This window comes from Mugil cephalus, chromosome 4 (assembly GCF_022458985.1).
Source record: "Mugil cephalus isolate CIBA_MC_2020 chromosome 4, CIBA_Mcephalus_1.1, whole genome shotgun sequence".
Lineage (NCBI taxonomy): Eukaryota > Metazoa > Chordata > Actinopteri > Mugiliformes > Mugilidae > Mugil > Mugil cephalus.
In genome coordinates this window covers 10,330,093-10,347,053 of record NC_061773.1, presented here as the reverse complement: position 1 = coordinate 10,347,053, position 16,961 = coordinate 10,330,093, and the positions used below count along the sequence as shown (strand labels likewise).

The window sequence follows — 16,961 nt, the reverse complement described above, 5'->3', positions numbered from 1 at the left end:
CTAGGCATATAGTGCCACGGCTGTCAGTCAAATACAGTAGATCTACAATGTGTCATTTTATTTATTTAATATTGCAGTGTTCCAATAACGTTTGTCAGAATAGTATATTTAACAATGGATTATTAAGACAGTCAATCTTAATGGGTTATCTGGGCCTCCCAGTTGTTGTCAAAGGCTACCCTACAACTAATGTGGATAATAGAAAGCTATATTATAGCTCACGGATTAAACTGTAGTGTAGTGGAATTGATATTCTAACAGCTATTAATAATAGCCATTAAGGCAGTAACAGCAATAACAACATTTTAATATTTGTGACAGCATTTGTATTGGGTTAGGTTTAAACTATGCCCTCCCTCGGTAAATGGGCTAGACACACCTATGTCAGACAACCACTAAGCCAATAATACTTCTAATTCTATTATTATTATTATTATTATTATTATTATTATTATTATTATTATTATTATTATTATTATTATTATTCACCGTAAGGCGCCTCCTCTCGTCGGCTTCATAGATATCTATGGTCGTCTTGAGCCTACGTCACCACTAAGGGAGGGACGCTAGCTAATGCAGATATAGCCTTGGACGTTTCCGCTATGGCTTCCGCCAATGTAAACATGTAGCCGTTTCCTCCGACTGAACATATTACTACTCTGGGGTGTTTCATTTTCGTTTCTTTTCTTTTTTACTCGCTTTGTCAGTGGTCCACACAGCTATGGCGGTGCTGCTGAAAATAGCCGTTTGGGACCCGGAGCAGCGCCGTGTTAGCTTGGTAACTAGCTAACACCTCATAGCTAATAAACTAACCGTATGGGGCTGGCCTAGCTAATCACACAGCAAGCTAGCTATCAGTTGGCAGCCACTACGGGCTAAACCGAGCTGAGCCGAACTGAGGAGGATGGAAAACAATGACAATGTCGTCTAACGAAAACACACCGAGAAGAGGAGAAAGAATGCAGAGGTCTGGGAGTGTGGGTGTACCGTCACCGGTGAATGGAAAACAAGGTAGCGGTGGCTAAATAAACGTGTCACGTAAAGTCAGCTGTTCTCAGTCCAGACTGTATCTTATGATATGGAGACGTAAGCCGTAAAAACAGTCTCCAGATTGTTTTAATGTCTCATCATTTCTGGCGTCCACGAATGTATTAGCTGCGTGTAAAATTGTTGTTTGTGGGGCAAAAGTCAACAACTAATAACCACTAGTTTCTGTCTCAGACTCTGAGACGAGACGCAAGAGGAAGATTGCAGACATCACGCAGGCCCTCAGTGTTAGTCCAGTGGATGTAGCAGCCCTGAGGAGGATGGCTATCAGTGAAGGAGGACTGCTGACTGATGAAATACGATGTCAGGTCTGGCCCAGGCTCCTCAACGTCCCCCCTCACCTTTTGGATCAAGAGCCAGGTACCATATTAGTTACACAAACTGTGCAAGTATGACTATCTGCGTGCCCCTTTCGTTCTGTGCATGGGAGCATTAGCAGATGTAAGCACTGTTATTTACTGTGGTTACTGATAAGAGTATGTATGTCTTATGCAGAAACAGTAGAGCGGGAAAACAACAAGGACTTCAACCAGGTGTTGCTGGATGTCCAACGCTCTCTGCGGAGGTTCCCACCTGGTAAGTAAAACCCATTCCTGATCAAACAGTGAAATGCAGTCCAATCTCACACCTCAGCCATACATACTGCTTTTAAAAAGCTTACACATTTTATCCTGCTCAATATAATGCAGTTTAGTCCACTACCGCCTACTAGAAGCATGTCATTCATTGAAAAAAGTAGTGGAACGTGAAAGTACCTCTGCAACTACTTTCAATCAACACGAGCTCTGTACGGTTACATCTCCTACTCTGCTACTGAAATCTCTGCCTGTTTGTGCTCCTAGAACTAATACTCAGATTCATAAAGTAAGATCTTTTAAAATAAGACTATACTCATGAGGAATTTCACCAACAATAAATAAAAATATGATAAAAGGAAAGATTTCTGCACAGTGGAGGTTCTATGAGGTGCAAGTTTGGTGATGTTTGATCTGTGCCAAAATGTGTCAACTGTCAGTGATGAAGTGGAAGCCAAAATGTTTTCCTTCAGAGTAGAATTGTATAATTATCTTGGTGTGTCTATTGGAGGGGTTAGAAACTCTGTGCCATGTTACTAAGCATCATGCTCTATGCATCATGTCGACTAGTCATTGGTCATGTGACGATAACAACATGGATGCTTCGACAAGTGAGGAGCTCAGTGGGTTGTTGCAGAAAACTAGCAGCAGTTCATCAAGATATATATGAAGTATTTTTGTGCATCTCATGAAAATTTTATGTTAATGGGGCCACTGAAATAGTGGCATACCCAAAGCCTGTATAAGGTAACAGCTGTAGGTGGACCTTTACAGGTATGCCGGATGAGCAGAGAGAGGGTCTTCAGGAAGAGCTCATCGACATCATCCTCAGAGTCCTGAAACGTAATCCCCAGCTGCACTACTACCAAGGATACCATGACATAGTTGTCACCTTTTTATTGGTCCTGGGAGAGCGCCTAGCAACTGCTCTAGTGGAGAAGCTCTCCACGCATCACCTCAGGTACCTACCAGAGAAATAAATGAGTCTGCAGCAAGTTCTTTATTCTGTAACCTACTTTTTATGTTCTTTGTGTGCAGTGTGTTCTTATTACTTCGTGCTTTGAAGAAGCCTTCACAGTGTGCTCTTCGTTTTATCCCTTCCCTAGGGACTTTATGGATCCCACCATGGACAACACAAAACACATTCTTAACTACCTGATGCCCATCATTGAAAGGGTCAACCCTGAGGTGCATGACTTCATGCAACAGTAAGAAACAACAGGCATTAATGTCTGTCTAATGTTTAATTCATATCCAATAGAGTTTGGCATATGGTTAAGAAATATAATTCTACAAGTATCTGGTCTAATTTTGTGAAAACATACAGTATAATACAAGCATGGCAACTTAACAAGACACAAGGCATGCATGTGCTAGATTTTATCATTACACGCACACAGCTTTGTGTTGTCATGTAAATAAACCCCCAACAATACTAATATTTATTTAATCATCATCCTTTACAAGGTTAGTATCTTTTTCCAAGTTTTTGTCAGCTTAGGTCAATGATAAAACTCAACATGCTCCACTCAAAAGGTGTCTTGTAGAGTCTTTATTCATCAACTGTTTTATGTGTGAGTATAAGTCGATCTCATTATCTGTCGTGCATTGATTTTAAGGGCTGAGGTGGGTACAGTCTTTGCTCTCAGCTGGCTTATCACCTGGTTCGGCCACGTGCTGTCAGACTTCCGCCATGTTGTACGGTTGTATGACTTCTTCCTGGCATGCCATCCATTGATGCCCATCTACTTTGCTGCTGTGGTGAGTTTCTTGGATTCACCGCGCCCGGTGTACTGAGACATTTTTTAATAAGTTAAACATTTCCTTGTATGATCTTCATCTGTCTTCTGTGAGTCACAGGCCATGCCTTGTGGATGTGTAAAGGTTGTAGTTGATTATTGATTTTCTTTCTTGATACACGTCCAATAAATAGACCAATCCCTTTATAATAAGGTCACTGCAGTTATGTATGGTATCAGCTAGGGATTGTATAGCTGACCCTGGTTATGTCAGTTTACTGTGTCAGCCCTTACTAGCGTGGCACTTCGTAAATGTCACATGCCTGTGTGATATTCATTGCAGATCGTGCTGTACAGAGAAGAAGAGGTGTTGGAGTGTGAATGTGACATGGCCATGGTTCATCACCTGCTCTCTCAGATTCCCCAAGACCTGCCCTATGAGACGCTCATAAGCCGAGCAGGAGACCTCTTTGTCCAGTTTCCTCCCTCTGAATTGGCTAGAGAGGCTGCTTCACATGAAAGGTACTTTTGTCCTGCGGTAGGACACATATCACTTGTTATATAAAATAATATAGTATACATTTAATTTTTTTCTACTTTTCAGTAACTAATTACTCGTGGTTCTTATGTAGACTCTTTCATGTCTCATCTCTCTTGGTCTCTGTGTCTTTCCTTTGACCTCACAAGCACGGCGGCCTCTACCTTTAAGGACTTCGACCTCGCGTCCACCCAACAACGGCCAGACTCAGTTCTCCGTCGCCGACGCAGACAAAAAGAAGCTGCAATGGAGAGCTCCGCAGTCAGCTCTGTAGTGACGGTGGCTCAACCTTCAGTGGCGCGACGGTTTGTTCGTTTAGCAGTTATGGGACTGACGGTGGCTTTAGGAGCAGCCGCTCTCGCTGTGGTCAATACTGCCCTGGAGTGGGCCCCAAAACTGGACTTATTTCCATGAACCATTTTTGTTTCACCACTACACTCCACCTTATCTATGCTTGACTGAACTGGTGGGGACTTGTTCCAGGAACCTTTACTATCAAACCACAAACTGTGGAGTCTGTAACACTGTCTGGAAAATACTGCTGAACCAGAGTGCTAGGATGTGCCTAAACACCCTACTCTACAATGGCTGCTAAGGCCCTTTCAATGATCCCTGATTAGTGTTCACAAGATCAACAGCTGCTGGTGTTCTGCATTGAAGGATCCTCCTTGTTATAACAAAGAACTCTTATTAATGGTGTCATAATAAAAGTTTATTTATATTTCGTATAAGAATAATCTGATATTGCGCTCCCTGAGATTAAAGCTAAAAGCTTGGTGAACTCACTACTGCTGCCAATTTAGAGAGCTGGAGTGAATGTGGATGTGTGTGCGTGTAAATGTGTGGTCACAACACAATTGATATCTATTTGATACCCAGACTGAGACCAAACAGAGGATTCTAATCCTCTCTTAGTATTATTTACTGTTTGCTTATCTCAAGGTATGCATCGAACGCGTAGGCACTTTTAGGATCACCATTTTCTTGTTTTGATGTCATTTTTTTAAGTTGTTTGAAGTAGGCTTTTCAGTCCAGGAGAAGTAGATTGTTGGACTTGAGTAACTTTAAAATGCAACTGCCTTGCAGCTCCATAGTCACTTTTTAAGGCACAGTTTACTTTGGGCTGATACCTCGGGTTAGCTAAACTTATCTGTAATGACCAAGTGATGAAACACAATTGGTGTTACTGCAGTCATGGTAAATTTATGTAGCATAATTGAGACAAAAAAAAAAAAAAATTGTATCTCTAAAAGTTAATCTGGAGACCCAACAGTACAGCTTTCACAGTCCAGGAAGTAAACCGTGTCAAAATGTTTTATTGTGAGCTTTCCAAAAGTTAAGTTGGACAACCATGGAAATGTTTCCCCGAATGACTAGTTTACATTTCCTGTGACTGCGCAGATGATCAGATATGTCCGTATAGTTGCGCAACATGTTCTTTCACTTAATGCCTGGTTAGAGAAAATATCAGAAATGGGACAGGCAAAATAAGTCTTCAGATTGGCACGGTCTGGGACCTAATTTGCACTGACTGCATTAGAAACTTGATACATGTTTTTCTTTCTCCAGAAAAAGCGCCTGCGCCTCCAGTTAAGTGCTGTTTAAGATTTTTATTTTTAACTTAAGCTTCCATTCAACATAAACCAGCTACAAGAAATGGTGTGTTTTGACAGTAGAATGGGCAGCATTCGCAGCTACATGACAGTCCAGCTCGTTTCAGTGTCTTTTTTTTATTTAACCACATGCTTAAATAGGGGATAATGTATGTTTCAGTTGTTTGGCACTCAGTCTTAAAGCAAAATACATAGTAAATAGTTTGTCAGAGAGCTTCATTCTAACACGGCATATTTGGATGTGATGTCTTGTTTTGCATAAATATTCACAAGTACTGAAGTGAAAACGTCTCACTGGACATGAAGTGACGCTAAGACGCCCTTTTTGCCACCATATACCGAGACCTAAACACTCTGCATCCTTTGCTGTATTATGGTTGATTGGTTTATTGGCCTTGTAGTGAAGTACTGACTGAACAGGTGAAGGATCTACTCAAGTCCAAGGGCACCCTTACGCTCCTGAGACAAATAGGCCGTCAAAAGTATTGTAATGCACCACATACCTGCACTCAGTGGTATAAATTTATTTTCATTGCACTAAATGATTTATCTGCCTTTGTTTATTTTGTTACAATGAAACTGTCATACTAATGTAAAGTTGTACAGGAAAATGCTAATAAACTAGAGTGATAATGTTGTATGTAAATGTTTGAATAATGTTTTAACATGAACTAACTTGGTTAGTCATCTTAAACCATACTTTAACAGGCTTAGCTGGACTGAAGTGGACTTCCTCAGCCCCAGTTTTCATTTAGCAGTTTATTTTTTAATATACACTAATCAGCCACAACATGAAAACCACTGATAGGAGAAGTAAATGACATTGACCATCTCGTGACAATCCAATGTTCTGCTGGAAAACTTTTGGAACTGGCATTCGTATTGATGTTGGATATGTTGGCTACCACCCACCCCATATCAATGACACTCCTTGATGGCAGCAGCTAAGAGAGACCTGCACAATATTAGGATAGAATATTAGGAAGGTGGTCATAATGTTATGCTTGATTGGTGCATGTTTTAATGTCAGCTCTTTTCACAGCAGAAAAGCAGTCAGTGACGCCTAACGTGACAGTGAACCTGTACAAGACGGTCAAAGCAAGTCTTTTTGCTTTTCAAACATGAACTATTTTTATTCTCAGTTTAAAGGCACAACAATAAGAACCTTTTGATTTCACATTTCATACGTGCTGCATGAGAGGTCAAACCCAACAAGCTTTAATGATACATGGCATGAACAAACTGTTTCTCATAGTACATGTTGCCCCTGCATTTCTTGAGGGACAAGCCCGTCGGAAGTCCAGATGAAGAGCTGAATTAAGGTACAGCATCATTATTTTCCCACCACGCTACGACTTAAACCTGATACTTCAAAGTCATTAAGTGCATCAGAGCAGCCTGGTTTGCATTATCAATACATTCATTCAATGTAAACACTGGAAACAGCATCCTTCACCACAGTCCGATTAGTCGACTGAAAGAAAAGCCACCGTCCACAATTAACACAGTCAATCAACACATTCTGGAACTTGTCAAGCAAAAAAATATACCTATTTCACAAAACACTTGGAAGACGATATTCTCAGCTCTGGCAGTTGCCTCCAATAATTATTTGTCAGTAGTTCTCTTTTTAAAGACCAAACAGTGAGTCTTAAAATAACAATAAGGTTTTAATAAATGGAAATTAATGTTTTAATTAATTAGTTGTTGCCAGGAAACTCAGGAAAAAAGGGGGAAGTCCTTAATCATGGATTTGTTGTCAGTGCGTGTTCACTTGTCTAAGTATTTTCTTGCTATTTTACATATGCTTGTCTTCAGTTAAAAAAAAAATATATATATATTATGGCTCATCAAAATCATCAAAAAAATCTGTGTTATTATGTTAGAAGATTCCAGTAAAACATCTTTTTCTCCACAATGACAGTTGACCTGTAGATAGATGTAGAAGAAACAGCCAGCAGTTAGCACTGCTTGGTAATAGCATGTTTTACAGAAGAAAGGTGCACTTCATTATTAGGACACCACAGCCCTGAGTCCAAAACTAGCTCGTATAAAGCCACTGGTCCAAGCATCTGAAGAGGTTGAAAATTTCCCAGACTCTGGTAGGGCTTTTTGAGCAACATAGAACCGCTTATGTTCTTATTCACAAATACAGTTCTGGTCATACTGACCAAAAATAGATTGGTTTGCAGACTAAAATACTTCCAATCGGAAATGGGGAGTCATAGCCATGATAGAATCACAAGTGGGCACGCACTTGTACAAAATGAAGAATAGGTTTGTTGCTTGGATAGTCCGTAGACTCTACTCAGAGAAACAAATTGCTTGCTGAAGAGTTGGTCGGGTTTCTCCGAAGTTTAGCCAATTCTGTGCAGAACTGATAATAATGCTGTCAAAAAATGTGTCCGTCTGCTACAATACAATTGTGGTTCTTGCACAGAACTGGAGCATTAACAGGAACCGAACTGATTCTTTGTAGGTCGAGAAACCCTGTTGTCGTGCTTGCAGCAGCCCATATACTGTATATACTGTATGTGTTTAATTAGTGTGCTTGCCTCAGTGGCAGTTTTGGCAGTTAGGATGACATGGCTGGTTATTGACTCGGCACCTACAGCCTCCAGATATGTCGCCATGGCCCTGTACAAAATAAAGAAAGCAAGCGTTAGTTGCACAGCTCACCTGGCAGCCTTCTTGAATGCATCAACACAATGAAAATGTAGTTTTCTGCTTCTGTGTATGTATATGTAACGTGTACGCATTTACATTTGGTCCCCATCGGGCTTGTTTGGTGACCCAGCAAATCTCTGTCCTGCACATCAAACAGCAAATCCAATCGCAGCCATCTTTTTTCTGGACGATGATGTCACATCGCGGGCATTTCATGGCCTCCCCATTCAGCAGCATGCCCTGCGGTGAGACACAGTGAAACGTCACGAAATGTACAGTAAGGAAAAGGATGAACTGCTCACACGATCACAACATAATGGCAGTTAAATGCCACTGAGACGGTGATTTTAAAAAGCACACAAAGGTAGTTTAATTAAACAGTTGCCTTTCATCCACCTGACAAGATCTTCAAGGGTGGCCTACCTCTAGCATCTGCTTGGTTTTCTGCGCCGCTTCGTCGTTCTCTGCTCTGATGCGCAGGTCATCCTGGTATTGCTTGCAAGTCATGTCTTTGTGGATAGCCTGAAAATATACACAACATCCTTTATGCTTTCGCTGCTCTTCCATTCCGACACAAGAACCACAACCTTGGCTGGTTAATAATGTAAACGTCACAAAGCTACCCTGCAGAGGATGCAGTTGGCTTCACCACAGAGTTCACACTGGAACTCGTTGACGTCGTCCTCGTAGATGCACCACCCTCGACAGTTAGGGGTCTGGCAGTGGAAGCTGTGTTCGGAGCGGCTTTCGGCGATGCTCAGACGCAGCTCCAAAAACCGCTGGTGCTCCTCTTCTGTGAGCAGCTGTGGGATCATGAAACATGTAAAAGGTTAACAGTCCACCTTCAATATGAAGCTAGATACTCTTATAACTCAATTTTCTCCGATTCACACTGTTTATTTTAGGGCTCCTGGTTTGCACTCACCTCTTTGATCTCTCGGTCCAGTAGCTTGCTGTCACAGTTGTCAGGACAAGACACCTCAGCGTCTTGACTGTTTACTATTGTGCCTTTTAGACACTCCCTGATGAAGGACACAAATATACGAATGTGTGAATTTAAAACTGTGTTCAAACTCAACCTGCAGTCTGTCAAAGAATATACAGTTAAAGTAAAGACGGGCATTTTGGTATATCTGCTCTGGGCAAATGAATCAGTGACCTGAGTTGGGCACAGTAACAGCAGTTATGTCTGACAGCTGCTGCTAAGATGAACCTGGAAATGTCATGACTTAGGGTTCCTTTGTTGCCGCAGTTGATTGAAAAGTTTACTGTCATTTATTCTAAACTGTGAATTCTGCAGCATATCTGAGAGTGCTTGATGATAATGTGAGGCCATGTGTCTGAATTTTGAAACTGCACCGGTGGTAAACTTTTCAACAGGGTTATGATCCTTGCACACTGGCACTGGGAATGGCTCAGCCAAAGCCAGGTTCAGATTCAGATCCATTGAGGAAAAATAAAAAAAGGAATTCAAGAAGATATTTCTGCTAAAGGGAACGAAACTAGCTTCCGATGCCCAAGAAATACAGATGTATGGCATAACAGCTCCTCAAAAGTGAAGCCAGGGCAAGTAGAGCTCCCCCTGGTGTTTGGCTGCAGTATACCATGAGAGAAGGAATAAATAAATAAATAAATAATAAATACAGTGTATTATCCAACATTTCTTTGTAACTGGCGGAATAAGTGCAAGGTACAGTGTTCATTGAATGAAAATGTGAGTGACTATACTGCGCAGACTCTTGCTCCAAACTTGGAAGGCGGTGCCACCCGTATTATCCCCATGAATATAGCATCAGTTTGGTCAGTGCAAGGGGGTGGGGACACATTGGCAAAATTTATAAAGAGTCTATGATGTAAAAAGATTTTCCTTCTGGGGCCACAGATACCACCCTCTTCTGCCGTTAGTATGCTAGCCAGTGGAGGGCAGATCAGCATTAGCTCCACTGAAAGCACCCTCAACAAGAACAGGAAGTCAGTATAATTATATTGCTTTTTCATCATGTACAAAATGAAAAAAATACAAAGTGGTTTCCTCTCATACGTGCAGAAGGTGTGCAGACATTCCCTGAGCACGATTCCCTCTCCTGGCTGAAGGGTAGAGAAACAAATGGGACAATCCGTCTCCACGGTGTTAAGGATAAGATTCTGGTCCTCTGTTGCCAACAAGTACAAGTAGTTCTGCTCTCGCTCCTCCTGCTTGGCCTTAGTTACATAACATAACACAGAAACACAGAGACTGAAATTACAAACTGTTCATGACTCACTTCCAGAAAACAGAAAGTGAAACTGCTGAGTGGTGTTCTTAAGCCATGGCCCTCTTCTAACAGAAGTTGTGTATTAAAAGATTGTGTTGTGGCTCATTTGAACGTATCATAATCTGTGAATTTTGCTAAACTGAACAGCAGCACTATACATCTTCAAAACTGGAATGTAAACAAAACTGAATAGAACAAAAATCGTGCTGTTAATATATGGCATGCAAAGCCCTTGATATTATATTGCTTCAAGTTTTAGCAATAAAAAGTATTCAACTTGGGCTCAGATGCCAGCTGCACTGTGCGGCATGGCTACAGCCAAAGGTCCTCCAATAACCATACATTTTAATGAGTCTGGGAGATTGGGGTTAGGTCAGATTTACACATATTCCTGTCACCAGGCTAAAATCATTTCAGGAATCCTGGTTACCTGCTCATACTGCAGCAAGGCCAGCTCTTCCTGATGAAGCCGTTCGACCTCGTCTTGGTCTGGCTGGTAGATGTCGGGGACCCGGTAATCCTCAGGCCGTTCGTGCCCGCACATCTCGCACCCTGGACGCGTTGGCTTGTTCATGAACGTACACAATGAACAGGCCCAGCCCAGCTACACAGCAACAAACACAGAGATACTGTTACTACACAAAGATATGTACCGTTCCATAGGGAGTTACAGGCTCATTTACACTACTGAGAAAACACCTGGCTGCTTTCTAACCTGAGGTTTAGGGGGAACAGCGGGTCTACCAACGTTCTGGCCTCTCGGAAGAAGTGGAGGAGGAGCGTCGTTGGTTTCTGGTGGAGGAGCCCTCTTCCCACCATCAGCTCCTCTGGGCAAAAGGTTCATCGTCTGCATCGAATCCACGATACCTAATAACACATTATCATTACATAAAACATCAGTGTTGGTTCTGTTGACTATACTTTGATTAAAGGACAGAGGATTTTACAAACTAACAATGTATCTGTACCAAACACCTCTGTCAAATAGTACAAGTTTAAATCCTTGCATTGGTCAATTTACTAAACTGTCGATCCAATTTTGCCAAAATAATGATGATTACTGCGAGTGTATTTTTATGCAAAAATGTCATTGCACTGACTGTCTAGACGGTGCTGATTCTCGTCCAGCTTGTGCTGATGCCGGGTGAGGTGAGCATTATTGGCGGAGAGGATGAACAGGAACGCCTGGTCCCCGCTCTCGCGGATGCCGTGGCTGTATAGCGTTTCCCGGTCACGAGCCAGCCGCTTCCCGATGACCCAGCGCTGCAGCAGTGGGTGGAACCCAAAGTCATGGTTGATCTGTGAATGTCAAGCGGGGGGGAACGGATCATCCAGCGAAAAAGTTCAATTCAACCAATTTAGGGAATTTGAAGGAACAGAATAATTGGTCGACAGAAGCCAGTTGACCTGCTACCACAACAACAGAGTGTTTCTGTTGAGAACAATGCATGCGCAAGAGTTGCACCTTGTCTTTAAGCTCCGCGATTGTCATTCCAGCGGACACCACAACGGTCACTGGGACGTAGTCGTCTGACTGAGCATCCTCCACGCCGACCTTTAACCTGCGGATTAGAAGTAAATATTCATGTCAATCTTAATTTTACATGATTGTTGCAGAACATTCATATACGAACACAGCAGACAGTCCATTAGGTACACTAGTGAAAACAAATACATTCCACAAAAACAGCCCGGCACTAAATCTTAGCATCACGAAGTTACGGCAGTCAGATCCTGTTTAAAGTAACTGGTTGCGGTTTGTAGCTTTGTAAGTGAGCTGGGCTAAATAATGGAAACACTTATTGTGTTTGGGTCAGTGTGTTTAACGGCACCACAAACTACATCCTCCCATGATCATACAGTTGAATCGTCATCTTTTCATTTTACACTGTTTCAACATTATAAAAGTCACAAAGAGAGATTTAGTGTGAGACTGTTATAATAGAAGTGGGCCGGTAAAATCTCCACAGAGCCCTCACACCCCAGACGCGATCTATTTAGATTCCTCCCCACAGGCTGGCGTTACAGAGTACTGTACGCCAAAACCACCTGCCACAAAGACAGTTTCTTCCCTCCCACCCTGATGAACTCTGAGTAGTCAGTGTGAGACCATTCACATGATCAATAACTCTACATTAAATGTACTCACTGTTCAGCTGCACTGTACATACTTTTGCCCTCTATTTTCCAATTTTGTACTTCCGCAAGTCTATTTTATGCTGGACAGTCTTAATTTTACATGTTTATTTTTACACTTATTTAAATTTTGTGGTTTTGCACAAGTGAGCAAAGTGGCCGGAGTCAAATTCCTGGTATGTGGCCAATGACGCTGATTCTGATACTATTTTGTCAAGTGACAAAATGTTCATCTACCACTCATTTCCATATCCCCAGCAAGTAACCACTCGTTCATGCATGCACACACGTTTTGTTTTCCATTGTCTCACTCATTGCCCTCTGCCCTTTCCTGGATGTGATCTGTCCAAAACAAAAGTTCGTGGTTTACTGTTTTTTTTCCGAAATAAGCAAGACCCACCTTATCGAGTCCTGAGGGTACACCTGACCGTTGATCGTGACGCACACCGGCACGGAGAGCTCAGACAGCCTCTTGCACAGTTTGACCGCTTCTTCGGAGTCCCCGCTGCTCAGAGCGTCACTGAGGGAGGACGCAAGCTGCTCCGCTGCGCAGGGAGCGAAGGAAAAGTTCAGCACTCACGTGACTTATTGTCAAACACAATGCATTTCTCTTAAGTGACAGTAGCTGCCATCGGATGACACTATTTTTAGTGGGGTGTACTTCAGACCTCTGCACTTTGCAGAATCCGCACTTGCAGATTGGCTAAAAGCAAAATACGATCTGGCTGTTTTTTAGTTTGGAATGATTCCCATATTAAGAACTACACCTTATAAAATAAAAGCTAAAACCTTTACGCAGTTAAACTGTCACACAATATAATAGGACGATCCTTTAACTGGTATGCAATGCAGCGAAGTTGTCGTGGCGTAAAATGCGCGCTGATCCCTCGCTACAAAATCGAAACTATGTCGTTCAGCTCACCTTCTTTCAGATCGACTTTCGGCGCAACTTCTGAGGCCATGATTACACCTGAAACGACAGGCAAAAACAAACGTGTGGCACAAACATCGTAAATATTGTGACAAAACAGAGCTGTTAATAACACAAAGTTCACATCCAACCTCCTCAGCTCGTGTTGCTGCTGCGGTTCGGTCCAACATCCAGCAGACGCTCCGTCCGTTCGACTCGACGGCAAGAAAGGTGCTTTTCTGAATCCAACGAAAAGACAGAAGTAAGACTGACACGGGCTGTTTCCAAGTACTTGTTTTCTACTCCGGTTTCGGCGTCGACCCCTCTCTTGACGGTCGCTGAACGGAAACTGAAACTGACTCATGTTCAGGAAGAGAAAATTTAAAAGGATCGCCTTGGAATTTCTCTGCTCCGCCCAATTCCCCCTCAAGAGTTTCTATTTTAGGATTCTGTTTTGATAAATTACGCAAAAAACAAAACTCTTGTCAAAAAAATCTTATTTTAATGACTCACAGCTCAGCATTTCTTTGCGCCTCTTACAATGACTGGAAATGGTCGAGTTGCACATGTTAGGCTCTGCAGCTCTTTAGTTTCAATTCAGTATTTCCGAAACAGAAGACTGCGTTATAAATGACTCGCTGACATGGAATATAACTTGATTTTCTTTTTCTTTTCTTTTTTTTTTTTGAACAAAAGAAAATAATTCAATGCAATAGCTTCCATCAGCCAGCAGGGGGCAGCGTCTGTCAGAAAAAAAAACTGTTTTAAAGGTCAAATTCTACTTCCACGTGAATAGTTCCAGATTTCACAACTTCCTTTTTAAAATAAATCACCTCACATTGTGGGCTGACTTTATGTTCGAACTATACGGTTTAGACGAGGCACTACATAAAACGTAAATCATAGAAATCATGTTAACAACATACTGCACTGTGGCAGCCTGTGATTAAATTGCAGTCCCGCTATTGCATTTTTAAAATACTGATTCGTGCATAAAGCGAAGATTTGGTTCAAGTTTGATCCAGATGCAAGGTGCAGATAAACGAGCCAATCACAGCGTCTCCAGCAGGAGGGGCTGGAGGCTCTGCTCAGCAGCGCAACACAAAGTTGCAGAGCGTCCCTGAGCCCCCGCCTGCCTCCCTCCCTGCCTCCCTGCCTGCTTCCCTTCCTCTCCTCTCTGCCTTCACTTGACATCTCTCACACCTGCAGCCCGCCTCTCTCGTCCACGGCTCCTCTGACACCCTTTAGACTTCAGCGATTCCACGGTCAAGTCTCGAAGATGCTGGCTTGTACAGAGATGATCACCATGTGCCTGCAGTCGGCCAAACAGAAGCACATTCGGGCTCAGCAGCAACAGCAACAACAACAGCAACAGCAGCCGCTGCACAACGCCGGACAGGGTCTTACTATCTTTCATGATGTGAGTTGATCTTCTCTCTTACTCGTGCGTCACAGTTAAAAGTGGCATTGATGCACCATAATGGTTCTTGTTGCTAGTCTAAGAAGCATTTTCAGTGTTTTTCCATGTTGACTCAAAAAGTCAACTACCATTGTTAATGGACTAAATTACAGTAAACGGGACGGAATAAATTGACCCCAAATTGCCCGCTCCCCTTATACTACTAGAAAAACGAATGAAAGTAAAAGCAGTCATATTAAGCAGTGTTATTTGATTAGATATTCTCCTGTGTGTGTGCGTGTGTGTGTGTGTGCGCGTGTGCGTGTGTGTTTCAGAGGAAAGTAGGAAAGAGCTGCAGCTGCTGCCTCTGCATGATAAATTAAGCTCTCAGTCGGACAGGTTTAGGGGCTGCTGGGGGTTCTCCTCTTTTTGTTACACGCAGATGCACTTCTGGTCTTTCAAAAGCTTGAAAAAACACATGCAGTGTGCACACACAACCACCTGCACACACACACACACACACACACACACACACACACACAGGCAGAATATTGATGAACGGATAAAGCTTTAATGGTGTGATAGGTTTTATGGCACTTTTATTCTTGGTTGCTCTTATCTCACACAATTTGCACACAAGCTTTCTCGCCGGCACACCTACCACAAACGCCGCTTAAGTCAACGACACCCGCTGTCTGATTAACCTGCACCGCTGCCATAGAAACCGTACATCTTGCTGGAGGTTTGCAGGCCAGTGATGAGCCCGGACCAAGGCTCTCGGCATCTGACAGCTTTCCATCTAGCCTCGTCACTGCAGTGTCGTCAAGAAAGCTTCACCTACAGAAAGGCCTTTTAGCTTTGCACAATTGTCAGTGTAACAGTGCACACTGTCCCTGAACGGGGAACGGCACCTTAGTGTCTCTAGTATTCAGTTTTCAACCTTGAGGTTTGTTTTCTTCTTCTTTCCAACACACTGACAGGAGAGATTTACTTAATGGTTCCATCCTCAAAACATAATTATTGTTCCAGCTGCCTTAAAAACAACCTCCATGAGAGATAATGTGTAGAAATACCCGGTTCCCGTCAGATATCGACATGCCGCCTACGTTTGGCTCGCCATTTTTCCGTGTTCGGTATCTTTTTTCACTTCATTTGTTCTTTTTCATTTATTTAATGCTTCCCCATCTCATTACGTGAAGGAGAGCAGTGTGCGGAGACTGGAAATGCTCCCGCCTGTGGGCTGCCCAGTCAGTCCGCTGGGACAGCTGACAGATTCTTACTTGAGAATATTTAAAGGAGACTTTACTGTATGCTGCCGTGGCATTTCCATCGGTCCCAGCAGTGAGAGGGAGGCGGGAGAAAGTCAGCAGGACAAAAGCCACGCTTCAGTGATAGTGTTTGCATGCCTCCAGTAAAACTTGTTAAACAAATCAGAAAAGGATTCATTTATCAGAGTTTTAGGTTTGTAATAGTGCACATTGATTCTCGGATGTAATGATCAGAAGAATTTGTTTTGAGAGTTCATGGTATAGCTGTGCACGCAAAAGACATAAGACTGTTCACAGGAATCTATAATGTAAGAGATGCAAAGACTGGAACTAATCATAGATCATGCATCAAAATGCCCAGCTCAAAGGCAAGGGACAATTAAAAATGCTGCCTATTTAATCACTCACATCACTGGCTGCTTCTGTAATGTACTTGTTAGCTCCGCGTTCCAGAGGCTTCCTCGATTCCCATCAACAATTTATTCCATCTCTGCCTTCCCACTTCAAATGTTCATCCTTTCCACCCCTGATTGGTTTGCTGCTCTCGAGCAGTAGAAACAAAACACAAATCTCACTGAGCATTCATCGATAATACCACGTAACATTTACTCGATAAAATATGATAATTGGCTCAGGTTTTTTTTTTTAGTAGCATGTCAGTGGGGCCTGTCTTAAAACCTGATACCGTGACATCAGAACAGCAGCGCTCTGGGAAGCAGGTCTGACCTTTTCCGGGCTTGCTGTAAATGATGCATTATCGTCTCCTGACTGAGAGCCCAAAGACACAGCCAAACAACAAACAAGTTTAACGCCA

General features: G+C 42.6%; 3 protein-coding genes across 6 annotated transcripts in view; 2 read left to right on the top strand and 1 right to left on the bottom strand.

The window, feature by feature from the left end:
* Positions 1 to 545: 545 nt before the first annotated feature.
* tbc1d20 (TBC1 domain family, member 20) lies at positions 546 to 6,158 on the top strand. Of its 3 annotated transcripts, none has more exons than XM_047583001.1 (8): positions 546 to 1,011; positions 1,210 to 1,407; positions 1,543 to 1,623; positions 2,397 to 2,583; positions 2,729 to 2,830; positions 3,242 to 3,383; positions 3,705 to 3,883; positions 4,049 to 6,158. In XM_047583001.1, the coding sequence occupies exons 1-8, from the start codon at positions 915 to 917 to the stop codon at positions 4,311 to 4,313; spliced, it is 1,251 nt and encodes a 416-aa protein (XP_047438957.1). In that variant the 5' UTR covers positions 546 to 914; the 3' UTR covers positions 4,314 to 6,158. The 3 variants fall into 3 exon arrangements, with proteins under 3 accessions (XP_047438957.1, XP_047438958.1, XP_047438959.1); XM_047583002.1 differs by having other exon boundaries at positions 546 to 1,014; positions 1,222 to 1,407; XM_047583003.1 differs by having other exon boundaries at positions 547 to 1,011; positions 1,222 to 1,407.
* Positions 6,159 to 6,709: 551 nt separating this feature from the next.
* On the bottom strand, positions 6,710 to 13,848 carry rbck1 (RanBP-type and C3HC4-type zinc finger containing 1). Of its 2 annotated transcripts, XM_047583000.1 has the most exons (14): positions 13,633 to 13,848; positions 13,493 to 13,540; positions 12,971 to 13,115; positions 11,900 to 11,996; positions 11,535 to 11,733; positions 11,150 to 11,301; positions 10,865 to 11,038; positions 10,221 to 10,381; positions 9,105 to 9,201; positions 8,803 to 8,982; positions 8,603 to 8,701; positions 8,276 to 8,419; positions 8,068 to 8,149; positions 6,710 to 7,441 (listed from the first exon to the last, which is right to left on the bottom strand). In XM_047583000.1, exons 2-13 carry the CDS (start codon positions 13,530 to 13,532, stop codon positions 8,069 to 8,071), a joined length of 1,569 nt encoding a protein of 522 aa, XP_047438956.1. In that variant the 5' UTR covers positions 13,533 to 13,540; positions 13,633 to 13,848; the 3' UTR covers positions 6,710 to 7,441; position 8,068. The 2 variants fall into 2 exon arrangements, with proteins under 2 accessions (XP_047438956.1, XP_047438955.1); XM_047582999.1 differs by having other exon boundaries at positions 6,710 to 8,149.
* A 737-nt stretch (positions 13,849 to 14,585) lies between these two features.
* Positions 14,586 to 16,961, top strand: part of necab3 (N-terminal EF-hand calcium binding protein 3) — a 37,989-nt gene continuing 35,613 nt past the window's right edge. Inside the window, exon 1 of the mRNA XM_047584259.1 lies at positions 14,586 to 14,900. Within this exon, the coding sequence (XP_047440215.1) occupies positions 14,760 to 14,900 (141 nt within the window). The 5' untranslated portion in view covers positions 14,586 to 14,759. The remainder of the gene's footprint in view (positions 14,901 to 16,961) is intronic.

Coding starts and splice junctions, on each gene's coding strand:
- tbc1d20 (XM_047583001.1), top strand. CDS start 915: ATGACAATGTCGTCTAACGAAAACACACCGAGAAGAGGAGAAAGAATG. Junction 1,408..1,542: donor CCTTTTGGATCAAGAGCCAG/GTACCATATTAG, acceptor TGTCTTATGCAG/AAACAGTAGAGCGGGAAAAC. Junction 1,624..2,396: donor TCTGCGGAGGTTCCCACCTG/GTAAGTAAAACC, acceptor GGACCTTTACAG/GTATGCCGGATGAGCAGAGA.
- rbck1 (XM_047582999.1), bottom strand. CDS start 13,532: ATGGCCTCAGAAGTTGCGCCGAAAGTCGATCTGAAAGAAG. Junction 11,997..12,970: donor TACCCTCAGGACTCGATAAG/GTGGGTCTTGCT, acceptor TCTAATCCGCAG/GTTAAAGGTCGGCGTGGAGG. Junction 10,382..10,864: donor CCTTGCTGCAGTATGAGCAG/GTAACCAGGATT, acceptor TATGTAACTAAG/GCCAAGCAGGAGGAGCGAGA.